Source organism: Dysidea avara, chromosome 7 (assembly GCF_963678975.1).
Source record: "Dysidea avara chromosome 7, odDysAvar1.4, whole genome shotgun sequence".
Classification (NCBI taxonomy): Eukaryota; Metazoa; Porifera; class Demospongiae; order Dictyoceratida; family Dysideidae; genus Dysidea; species Dysidea avara.
In genome coordinates, this window is record NC_089278.1 from 183714 (window position 1) to 196932 (window position 13219).

At 36.5% G+C, this 13219-nt stretch overlaps 1 protein-coding gene across 3 annotated transcripts in view; it reads right to left on the bottom strand.

Annotated features, from left to right (window-relative positions):
• The window catches only part of LOC136261842 (helicase POLQ-like), an 85488-nt gene that overhangs the window by 60321 nt on the left and 11948 nt on the right, over positions 1-13219 (bottom strand). For 2 of the 3 annotated variants that reach the window (XR_010704033.1, XM_066055920.1), the window contains exons 2-5: positions 924-954; positions 842-872; positions 241-797; positions 15-193 (exon numbers count right to left, since the gene is read on the bottom strand). Coding sequence is in view for 2 of the 3 variants with exons in the window: in XM_066055920.1 (XP_065911992.1) it covers positions 15-193; positions 241-797; positions 842-872; positions 924-954 (798 nt within the window). In the remaining variant the exon portion in view is untranslated. The remainder of the gene's footprint in view (positions 1-14; positions 194-240; positions 798-841; positions 873-923; positions 955-13219) is intronic. The other variant, XM_066055921.1, reaches the window with a different exon arrangement.

Below are 13219 nucleotides of genomic sequence, written 5' to 3' on the forward strand. Positions count from 1 at the left end.
AGAAACAAGCTTACCTTCTCTTGAACAATCGCAACAAATGGCAAAATAAATAAGACATCTTTCTTCTTCAATAATAGCTGTTGGAAAATCAGTACCTCAGCCACAAGTGTTTTGCCTCCACTGGTGGGCAAGGAATAAATCAAATTTTTGCCTTGAGCAAGACATGGCAACCTTAGGCAAAAAGTTTGCCAATCTGTGGAACTTGCCAGTAAAGAAACACACCATATAAGCACCACTGACCATAAAGAATTTTGATTCCCCTGAACTCCTCAAAACACTTAGACACTTCCAATGGTAGTCCATAAAATGTCTCTGTTGGGTAGACAGTCAAGTTTTCCATCTTGGGATGAGCAGGTGCAGTGGATGATGACCGAAAACCTTTAAAGTCAGGACCCAACACTTGGTTGACTTTATCAACAGCTGACATAGAAATGCGATTGCCCTCACTAGAAGCACCTTTTACTGGAGAGGGCAATAAACACCTTTTAGCACTAGGTTTGCTATTAGTATTTGGTGTAGATGTGCCAATAGGATGGTCCACCTGCTTTACTGGGGTAGCAACATACATCATTGAATTATTAAAGTTCAATGTGGAATTATTTAAATCCTCTGGGCAGAGGCCATCCATTAAATCATCAAGAGCAGTTTCATCGCCAACCTCATTACCTAGCTCTGTAACCACACTAGTAATTGTAGGTTTTGTTTCTTCAAAAGGAGGACTCTGTATGGCTTTACAAGGTAGTAAACTGTCACTCATAGTATTGTCACTAAGTTTAATTCGCTGACTCTTCGTTTTTCTAAGTAAACAAATGCAACAAGCACATCATAATTTTATCATTACCTTTTGATCCCATGTCCATACTCGTCACCTGCTGATAAACCAGTGAAGTTCATATGTCAATTAACAGTGTTTACACACTTACTGAATTGTTCCCTGCTATCATCTGTAGACCCCTATGAGCAACACAACAAAATGCAGAATATTATTGTAACAAATAAAAGGAATTTAAATTCAAGGAGGGATCATAGAAATAAAAAGTAATGAAACAAGGGTGGTTGCACAGCTATACACTATTGCACTTTTAGTCATATAGTCAACAGCATAGCCATGACTTTTAGCCACCTCCTCGGTTTGATTACCACTGAGTTGCATGTTGCTGTAAAGCCAGATGGGGCTGTGGACCCCGCAACTATAGCTAACATCATAGTCATCCTTACTGAGGGTTGCTGCTACTAGTGACTTTCCCTGTAAGGAGCCTTGGAAGGAGCTAAAGTAAACACAGCAGAGCTACTTTCACTGCTGTTGCTGCTGCTGTGTAGAATGCTACAACTGAGTACCTGTCTAACTGGTTTGACTAGTTTTATGCCCAGGTTTGCCTACTCAGATATTGACACTATTTATTGTTTGTCTCCACCTTCCCATGGGCCTAATGCATAGTGTGCATATTTGCACCCATAGCAACCAGTAAACCTCCATTACCATAGAGACACTTATAAGTTAACCCTGTTTAACCTTCAGTTAAACTTGTATTAATGTAGGCTGAAGCAGTACTCAAGGATGTAACAGCGCTTCATACACTTAGTAGATCACGCATAGCCTCTCTGCATGGTGAGTATACTTCTTCCTGTAAGGGCACGATCGCAACGAGGGGTCCGACACCTTCACAAATCTCGTACACGATGCTATAAATTGATAGGAATCACAATATAAATCAAGAATCAGATTATAAATCACTGCAAATCATGAATCACTGATATAAATCATAAATTCAGTAAAGAATAGTCGTAAATCACAATAAACCATCTTAAATCATACAAATCACTGTAAATCATGGTTAAATCATGCAATTATGCATTAAATTTTCCATATATTTTTGTATATCATCAAAAAGTTTCGTATATTATAGCGTATTATGTAACTTACAACCACTGGCACCGCCCTACATTTTAACTACATAGCTACCTATTATTATATAAGTGCGGCATATTTGTGTCGGCTCGAGCTCGTGTTTCTTGAAGTGTGATATATTCAGACGTGATTTACGGTACTCAGCGTGATTCAGCTAGCTAACTATACGGCAGTTGGCTACAACTTATGTTACTGTACCAAGCTCTGAAGCTGGTAGCATTTGTGCTAGCAATCTACATAGGTGATACCCTGTACACGGTTAAGGCTTTTATGTAGCTATTTTATATAGCTACTAGCAATAGCTATTTATACACTTATAGTTAACCATGGAAGTTAAAACTCAATCTAGAGAGGAGGACCAAGTTCTAGCATTGATGAAGGAAGATTTGCCAGAGTATCTTCAGAACATATTGCTTGCGTGTGGCTATGACAAAATTTCAGCAATAACAGAAATTAATGTTTGTACGGATCTTGACAAAATGCTGGATTACATCACTGAAAATTCAACAGATCATCCAATGTGAGTCAAAACTTTATCCTTGTACTGCATGATATGTATCCATTAACTGTGGCTACATTAAAAGACTCCTTTAAAAATTTGACCTTTGGTCAGTGAACTACATAATTGTTATAAGAGCTATTATATTCATTGGAGCATTATGGCTTCATGGCCTTACAGCAGTAACTTTTGGCTTCTTAGGAGATTGCATATAGTATTGCATGCTATAAATGCAGAATCTTTCAAACAGTGTTTATATAGGATTGTTACAGTTATAAAAATTATCAGTCAGCTAAAGTAAATGGACATGATTTACTAATTAGTGTATGGTTAATTCAATATCTAATGCCTATATAAGCTAAGGTATAGTCTGCACCCTTGCATGCCTCTTCAGAAACCTTATATAGCTAAACCCATTAGAAGACATTCGTTGCACAGAAACGTAATCCAACCAGTATTTGCATTGGTATAATTATACTGATTCACCTCTACATGTAATTATGTATCAAGGTAAACCTTTTAGTTTAATTGTAACAATATCATCTTATACATATCCTATGCTACTTTTCAGGTTCTTACGCCATGAGTGGAAAAGCGAAAGTATCAGTGTGCCTCCAGGACACAGAGTGGTATTGAGTCAATTTGTAGACAAGTTGAAACAACTGATACCAAAGAGTACGAATAAGCGGAAAAAGGAAGTAAAGGGAATGGAAGCAAGACATACCTATACCAAAAGAGTGAAACAAGAATGCCATTCTGACAACAAAGCTGGTGAGGCAGATGCACAACTGCCCTGCATGTGCCAACTTGCATTAAATAGCTACAAAAATACACCAACAAATTGCCAAATGGCAAGACCATCCCAATCAAACAGAGCATGTAAGGCAGCTTAAAGAGCATGAAGGCTTTTGAAATAAAAATCCGAGCTCCTGTTCCACCCAATCACTTTGCAAATGTAAGTATTTATTGCAACATGTGCAATACTGCACGTATATTGGGTATGCATCAGAAACCAAATTCATTTGCAATCTCAAATTGGTCCCACCATGCAGCAGAATGTCGTAGAAAAAATAAAAATCAACCATCAATTACAAACTTTTTAAAAGAATCACCGCACAATGACAAAGTAGATACAGTACAAAATGATGCTGCATGTGTAGACAATTGTCCTGTCGAATTTGCTGAAGAAATTACCCCTGAACTATCTACTTCTAACACTGAAAGCAAGCAGGTTTTTTGGGAAGCCCCTCCTATTGCTCAAAAATAGGAGGGGCCCCAAAAGATGCATCTACATCAAAAAAGGCTGCAGTTGATTGGTCCCGTGAATCTCGGAAACAGTTCCACTTGTTGAAAGCAGCCATGGACCCAAATCAGACTAAACTGACAGACTACTACCAGCTTCTAGAAAAGATTGAGGTACTCATATCCAGTAATTCAGAATGTAGTGAGATTATTAATCAGGCTTCTAATTTGCACAAAGAGAGACTAGCAATCAGCCATCCTGAATTAGAGGTTAGCTGTCTGCTGAAACAATTGCTGGAGAACATAAAAAACAATTCTTGTAAAATTCCTCAAGCAAAACGTCATGACCATATTATCAAAATAATTTCAATTTCACTGCTCGTATATGCAGGTCCAAGAGCTTACAACTTTCTCCATGAAAACATACCAAATGGCTTACCATGCCTTTGTACAGTTCAGAGAATTATACGATCAGAATACAAGCCCATGAATGAAGGTGAATTTTTATTTGATGACCTCCTTATTCACCTTAACAATTACAAGGCCCATTAAAACTATAGCTATAGCAGAGGATGCTACAAGAGTCATTGCTAGAGCACAGTGTGATAACGAAACAGACAGAATAGTTGGATTTGTACTGCCATGTGATAGTCTTCCAGTAGTAGACTCGTTTATTGCCACTTCATTCTCTGCTATTGAAAACAATGTTCAAAGAAAATGAAGTAGCTAAGTTTACATATATTTATATGGCCCAAGCTCTGTCGTTGCGTGTACCTGCCTTTTGCCTTGTTTGTCTTGGAACAGACAATAGGTTTACTGCAGAAAATGTCCTTAAACGATGGAAGTATATATATTTAGAGTGCAAACATCGTGGCATTACAGTTGTGAGTTTTGGTGCAGATGGTGATAGCAGAGCATTGAGAGCAATGAAAAGCTCATGCCAGTTACTAAAGTCATTTGATAAAGCACTGCTAAAGTTATCTCCATCATCATTACTAGTAGCAAAAGACTATTCCAAGAGATGGAAGTCTTGGTTTAAAGTACAACATCCAACCATTCTAGCGTATATTCAAGATCCCATCCACATAGCTGTGAAACTAAAAACAAAAGTTACAAAACCATCTTGTATTTTGCCAATTGGTCATTACTTGGTTGGCATTCATAGTTTGAGAATGGTAATCCAAAATTATTCTAAAGATCAACATGGAATGCGAATCTCTGACATTGCCCACAGAGACAAACAAAACTTTGAAGCAGTAATGAGAATCACTAGCAGTTCAGTATTAATGCTACTTAAACAGATCCCTGATGCAAAAGGGACTCATCTATACCTCACTGTTTTACGTTGCATTGTTGATAGTTACTTAGATGAGACGATTGCCCTTTGTTGCGAGTTTATAAAGCAGCCTTCTTTCTTAGATTCTGGCACCAATGGTTGCTTCAAAAAGATGAATTCACTATTGACAGTAACTTCATCTCACTGAATAGTTATTACTGTGTGGAACTAAATGCTCACTCAATTATTACATTATTACAATCTGCACATGACAAAGATCACCAATTTTTGCCATGGCTTCATGGCTCCCAATCTTGTGAAAAACTATTTAGGACAATGCGCAGTATGAGTAGTACATTTTCAACAATTATAAACTTTGGACTCCTTGGTTTGTTAAGATTGCATCGCCTAAAAATTCAGTTTTCACTAGAAACAGAAAGCGAAAAAAATGACATTTCTTATCCTAATGTGCAAGCTTGTAAAGCTAAAGCAGACAAAACTGAGAAAAAATACCGATCGTACAATTTAAAAGACATCAGTGATGATGACATTGTGAAAGAAGTGCTTAGTGCCAGGCAAGATGCTTTAAAATCCCTGGAAGACCTGGGTGTAACAGTAAAGTTAGATGAGAAAGTTAGTACAGATCCTTTAAAGACGAAAGATTTAGAAATGCAAAACGAGGATGCTGACAAAGAAGAACTATTAATTAGTGAAAATGAATCAGCAATGGTCAATCTCCAAGATGAAATCTATACTCAAGAAGAATGTACCAAGATTTTAAATGAAATTAATGAACTGAAAAATGCCAAGATAATAGAAAATAAACTTCACGCAAAATTGCATCACAGTATTTCCTTTAGTAGAGTAAAATCAGAAACCATATCAATGTATATCCAAAATGAGATCACAAAAGACAGTAGCAGTAATTCTAGCCAGACAAAATCAAAATATTCTTCTTTACTTGAAGTTATCTACAATGGAAAGAAAATGTTTATTCACAAATCAACTGCTGTATGGATATTTCAAGAAGGTGAACGAGTGTCATCAAATCGTTTAATCAGGGTAAGAGAAAAACAGCCTTTGAGTACATCAAAAATAATGCCAACTGCTGTTACCACTACAACTCCTGACGAGTATGATGTGATTAGTGTTGGGGATATTTGTGCTTTCGTGCATAGAGGAGGGGACAGTGATGACAGTGATTGGAGGATAGGTAAAGTTTTACAATTTGCATATTATTTAGAAAAGACTAAGAAAGCACGACAGTATACTGGATCCCTTGTAAAATGTAATGAAGAAAATATAAATAAAATTGGAATTGTGTGTTCATGGTTTTGTAGCAGCTCAAATAAACAATCCTATAGTATTCAGCAGACATGGGGCCAAGTACATGAGTACTTATACTTAAGTACACTTAAGTACAAGTTTGAAAGTACTTGTACTTTACTTAAATACTTTCTTAATTACCCCAGTGTACTTGTACTTATACTCAAGTATTTTTGCCAAGTACTTGAGTACTTAAAGTACTTTTAAGTACTGCAAACATTGTAGTTTGTACACAGTGAGCGTCAATAAAAATAAATTTGATGAAGTTGTAGTTTTCAACCTCTTGGTACTTTGTACAACCTTACTATGTATCATGTAGCCACAGGCAGCTGTTTAATAGGAATTCTGATTTATATAATAAAAGCAATGCTGTCGTTTAAATTGGGAGTTGAAGAGAATGGTTGACAAAAACCTGAAACTACCTGCTGTCATGAAATATTTTGCAATTCCTGAAGTTTTATCTGAAGGAGACTGTAAGGCTAAAACTACTGTAATGAGGGGTTTGTTGAATTGGTGGTAAGAAATTATCATTTATAGTGCATAGTATCCTTCTACGTCAGACACCATCCTTCCCTTTCCATTGTGGCAAAATAGTGCTTGTATTATTTATCCCAATTAAGTGGTTATTTAGCATTGCAGGAAAATAATTTAAATCCGAGTGTAGTAGACCTAGAAATGATTATTATGCAGTATAATAATTTTGTGAATATAAAAACTGTACCTTGCATGTTTGTACCTCAAGCTTAAGTTATTATGCATGGCTGTTGCTATAGGAAAATGTACTGTACTTGTACTTTACCTAAGTACTTTCAGTATGTACTTGTACTTTACTTAAGTACTCTTGTGATTTCAGTTGGAGTACTTGTACTTATACTTCAAAAACTCAAAAGTACTTGTACTTTACTTAAGTACTTTTAAATGTACTTGGCCCCATGTCTGGTATTCAGACAGACCTAAAGGCTATGTCTCATAACTTCATTCCTCTGCATCTGTACATCTGCACATTACCAATTGAATGTTTTGAAACTCTAGAAACTACTCCAACTGATTCCGGTGGCGGTATAGTTTCTGTGCCACATGCTAATAAATTGATTTCTTTGAGCATTTGAACTGTCCAACGAAACTGTTTTAAGGATCAACTTATTGTACAAAATGTTAACACCACATGCTAAAGCTTCAACCAACAACGAATCACCTGTGTCTGCTGATATCAGTAAACAAAGCGACATCAATTGGGTACAATATGGATGTTATAAACTTACCAGACACCACCGAAGCCTATTGTGCGGAAATGGCTTACTAGATGACTATATTATAGGGACTTCACAGTTTTTAATTAAAAACAATTCCCGGAAATTGGAGATTGAATAATACATTGATATTTAAAAAACTAGGTTTAATACAACAATTTAAAGATTCTGCTAATTTACAAATTGTACATGTTGCTGGAGCTGTTGGCCACTGGATTGTTTAATTGACCATCGGATGTGACAAAGGAACAATATTTAATGTATTTGACTCATTGTATCCAACTGTAAATGATGAAACAGAAACCATTATAGCTCGGTTAGTGTTTTCTACATCAGCAAATATTACAATTAATATGATGAATATTGTAAAACAACAAGGGACAACCGATTGAGGATTATATGCAGTTGCAATTTTGACTTGCTTGGCATTTGGAGACGATCCCACAGAAAATTTTTTTGACCAGACAGCATTACGGCTGCATTTACGACAATGCCTAGAAAAAGGTTTTTTAGATTGTTTCCCTGTTAAACAAAACAGACGACGAACAAATAAAGTAAAGCAGCAATTGAACTGCTATATTTACTGCAGTTGCAGACTACCGGAACACTATGACACAAGCATGACACAATGTGAATATTGTCAGGAGTGGTATCATCACAAGTGCATAGATGTTTCCACAATACCAGCTGATGCTACTTGAGAAATGGAAGTGTTCAAATTGTAATAAACAAAATCAATAACATAATTGATTATTTAGCCATAATATGTTTCCTTTTCGTATTATAGTTATAATAGTGTATTGTTTATCAACTAGACATTTTATGTGTGCTACTGCTGATTCTACCTTTAGACAAATGCAATGATGTTCTTTGCATGTACAATACATTTTGAAGATGCAGGGATGCTGTAAGAATTAATTGTTAGCTATTATAGTTACTTAACTTTGTTTTAAATTTTAAAATATTAATTGCTAGCTAGTGCACATTATATTGAATTTAGTCATGCATGACATCTGTCTAATATTCATATAGAGATGTACAGATAAACATATGTATTGTCTGAAACTTAATCAACCTGAAATAACAAATAAAACAAACAACCACAGCTAATTATATAGTCTTAAGTGCAATGTATAAGCACCTATATAACTAGAGTATTTGCAAGAACGTTAACAGCTTTGTGTCACCTTGCTAAATTTTATAGCTAAGCTACAAATATTATCAAACTTAACTATTTGGCAGATGACTTAGCTATAATAACAGGTCATGCATCTTTAACTAACGATCTTAGCTATTTAACTGCAGATGAAGTTACATGTCAGTGCCTCTATGTAGCTTGGTATTGCTAGCCAAGGGGCGATAAAGTTAATATCAAATACTTTGTTTCTACATTAAATTTTACAAATTCACTGCTGTATGGGCATATTTATACTAGCTTTAACCCTTGGCGTATAAGCCATCTAGCTAGCATGTGTAGTCTACAGCAAGTTACAACTACAATGAACTAAATCGGTCACAAATCATTACATCAGTTGCAAATCGCTAAATCAAGACGTTTCCACTCAATAAATCACTAAATCCGAGCACAACTTATAAATCGTACCGAATCAGAGCTAAATCTTAATGTCAAATATAAATCGCAAATAAATTGCAAATCACATAACAAATCAAATTACAAATCATAAATCAATATATATTTCTAAATTTTGTACAGAGAATCTTCAGTGTCGGACCCCTCGGATCGCAATTTGTTATACGAGCTACCATACAAGCGTTCTCTCACAGAGACATAACGAAGTAATAACACTGGTACCAGAGATTATTCATTGTTATGAATGTAGTTTCTATAAACCATTTCCTTTTCACGCAAAGCCTCAAGTTGGATGGGGTCAGTTAGTCTTGTTAATTAAAATTAAAACTATTTGTGAGAGTGCCTTAATTGTCTGACCACCAGGGGGGTCCACCACTTTCTCGAAGGACGCACGAGATTTCAAAATCATAGTGATTTCTCTGAAATCAATGATTTCAGTTGTGATTTCGTGATTTCAATTTGATTTCATCATTTCCGTGATTTCACCATGGTTGACTCTCATGGCTCGGAGGTTTCGTCATCAGTAAACTGGATGGTAAAAGTTATATCATCACTAGAGTGTAGTTGGAAAGCAAAGATACTGGGGCCATAGCCGGCTGGCTGAGATGATTCCAGGCACCAGTCGCAGCACCAGTATTATAGCAGTGATGGTTCGTGGTTGTGGTTGTACGGTAGTGCTGATGGTTAACAGACAAGCTAACAGTGTAAAAAGGCTGTCTAAAAATGGATTTAATTTGCTAGAAGCTGTCCCAGAACTTCGTGCATAAGTTATATTCTAACAAGGGTAAAAAATAATAGGCGTGGATAAAGGATGCCGTGGCACTGGCCTGGTTATAGCTAGCATTTTAACGAGATTTTTTACGATGCAATCCACAACTTATCTGGCCTATCAATATCATTATCCTCTTAGCCACACAATGTTCAACTATACACCACACTTTATCAAGGTACGTACATAGCTACATGCATGAACCGGCATCCCTTCTTTCCAAGAGCTGTGAATAATTTTCCAGTGATTGAGTTAGAAAGCATTAGCATATAGCTACTACATACTTGTGCTGTAAAGTAAAAATGGTATAGGCATTGCCTTTACCGATAGATATAATTAAGCAGTACTGTTGTTATCTTGTATAATTTTTTTTCCTTGGAGCATTACTCACTCCTTGGCACATCGGCATGCCCAGTAATATAATAATAAAAGTAACTGATTTTGATACATATGATTAGTTATATTAAGTATACTGGAATTGGTTACTATTACATGCATGGTTGTGTGCCATCCGTGGGTCCACATGATTTCAGTTACACTTTTATCACTGAGTCATGATGAATTTTAAAACAGTATCTTTGGTAGGTAGATAGACTTTGACTCAATCAGTAATGATTAGGTAAGTGTTCTCAGAAAAATTTATGTGCTATACACTGTTAGCTCCAATGCATCCTGCGTTATCAGTTCTTCAGATAATATAATGCAAGCATTGCCAGCAATGAATATACCTGCAAAATTTAGCAGAACTTATAAACCTTATACAGCACAATGATTGTATATTCACAGCTATTAGTAAGAAATAATGTATACCTCATCTAATCAATATGTGATTTAATCTGCATGGATCTGACTTATGCAGAAAGATAGCTACTTGTATGTACTAGCTACCAGTTTGATAATACGCAATAAATTAAAATCACACCTGAAAGTCGACATGAACAATATCTCTCCTAGCATCAGTAATGTGCACATCCCTTCCTTCACAACGGTATTGAAAACTGGAATGGTTCTCTGTTAACAAACCTGAACTCATTTCATATTGACTAACAACCACAGTGGCAGGAAACACTTAAGTACACAGTTGACTGATCTGGACACATCCATGGTCTTCATTGTGTATGCCGGGATTGTTTTATACAAAATTTTTGCTTGCGAGTTGTGCAAAGGTGTTAGTGGGTCAGCTGAACAAGCAGAATCATATTATGTGAGCTAATCTTTGAAAAGTCACACCTAGTAGCTAGTTACTAACCAGTACTAACATACATGTTTCTACACAAAGCTGCATATTATTTTGTCCTGAAGCTAATATAATGCTGGGAACTACTTTCTTTGCGAAAAGTGTGCTTATGATTTGCAGCCCTACTCGTTTCATCATTAACTCATGCAGTCATGTACTGTCACTTTTGGCTGCAAGTAGAGCCTAAATTACAAGGGGTAGTCACTACCAATAGTCCTGTACAACCATCTGCGACTGGGATCAAAATAGAATCAAGGGATCAAGAGTTAAATTTGGATTGAATCAAGCAATCAAGACGTGCTAAAAAGTGGTGATTGAGCTGGCTCGAAAACAAAAATAGAATTTACGAAAATATGGTTAAATTATCAAGCAATCAAGACCCAATTTCAGGCGAAGTCAAGCAATCAAAGTATAATTTCTTCGATCAAACACTTTGACCCCGGTTGCAGATGATCTATTGGTAGTGGCTACCCCTTGAATTGCTAGTTAACACTTAATAGATTCCAAGATAAATTCTCAGATCACTTGTGTGGCTCCAGTAATGGAAGCTTTTGATCATTAGTGGACTCAGCTTGGACTGTAAAATTCAAGAGATTAATTGGCAACCGAGCCAGTGGTCGGGCCTTAAATCACTTCTGTTCCAATTAATAATATCGCGTCATTCAATGCGTCCGTAATTTACAGAAATATATGGAGTTTTATGATTTTCATTTTCAAAAAGTGTGATTTCTTATTTCTTTTGAGTGTGTGATTTCATGAATTCAAATGTGATTTCTGACGAAGCGTACGAGATTTCAAGAGTGTCGGACCCCTCGCTAACCACATTGTGTAAGCAACATGGCTTCATGCTGGTGTACAATAAATATTACAGCCACACAGTATCGGACTGTATGTGTGTGCATGCAGATTAGCTAATCTATAGGCTAGCTCTATATGTATAATGATGAGCCACCCTTTGTCTAGCTACTCAGCCCACAACAAACCATATCTTAACTGGATATCCTGTTGATCTTGATCAAGGCAGGTATACCTGGATACATGATTCAGTTTTACAGGTTCTCGTTCATGGACTCCAACAGCACTTACCTGACAGTTTTAAACTCTATGCTGACCTTCCAGGATATCTTACAAGTGTCTGCCCTCCCAGCACTATTCCAACCAATCTTTCCTCCACCCTTAGCAGACCTGACTTGGTTTTAGTTTCCATCTGTTTGTTTGAACTAACTATTCCACCAATACCCAGCAACATCTTTTGGCTGCTAGAGCTAGGTAGGAAGACCGGTATACCTGTTTACAATATGACCTTCAGCTTTCTGGCTTATGAGTCTGTCAATCTCATTTCCATTGAGATTGGTTGTTTAGGCCGTTTTATGCCAAACACAATTTCCCAAGTAGCTAATGCTTGTGAAGTGGCAAAGAAGACCATAAGATCCTTGTTTGAGCAGGCTGCTCACATTGCTGTCTCCTGCTCATACAGAATTTTTAATTCTAGAGCCTCCTATCGGTTTGCCTAAAATTGCACGCTATAATTGTTGTTTTTGTATTGTAATTTAATAGTGTAAGTCTTGCCAGGGCTCCTGTACTATTTATCCAGTGCTTGGTACCCCTGAATCTAGACCCCTGTACTTAAGTTGTATTTTGTCTTAACAAAACAAGGCTCTCTCTGGTGTGTGAAACAATTTATTGGTGGATGCCACATATTGTCTGTGGGAAGCCATATGCATTCACACGTCATGCAATATAGATTTCTTCACTGTGGTATACAGCTATACCAAATGGAAACAGTATTCACATGAACAACAAACTCTAGCTGTACAAACTACATTATATTATCATTTAATACAACTGTGCACCTGTGGCGTATAACTGTGCACCAGTGAGCCAATGTTAAGTCCATGTACCCATGGAAAATCTGGATGTGATTCTTATTGTATAAGGTCTTGGCTCAATTAATAAATGCACAACCACTGACTATTTTAACATATAATGCTTGTCAGAGTTCCATGTCTTGTGACAGGTAGCTAGCTCAGTATCATACCATCTGGTGTGTATTCATGAACTCTGCATTAGGATGCTAATGTGACAACATGACTATAAGAGACTTGTATCTACAATATCAA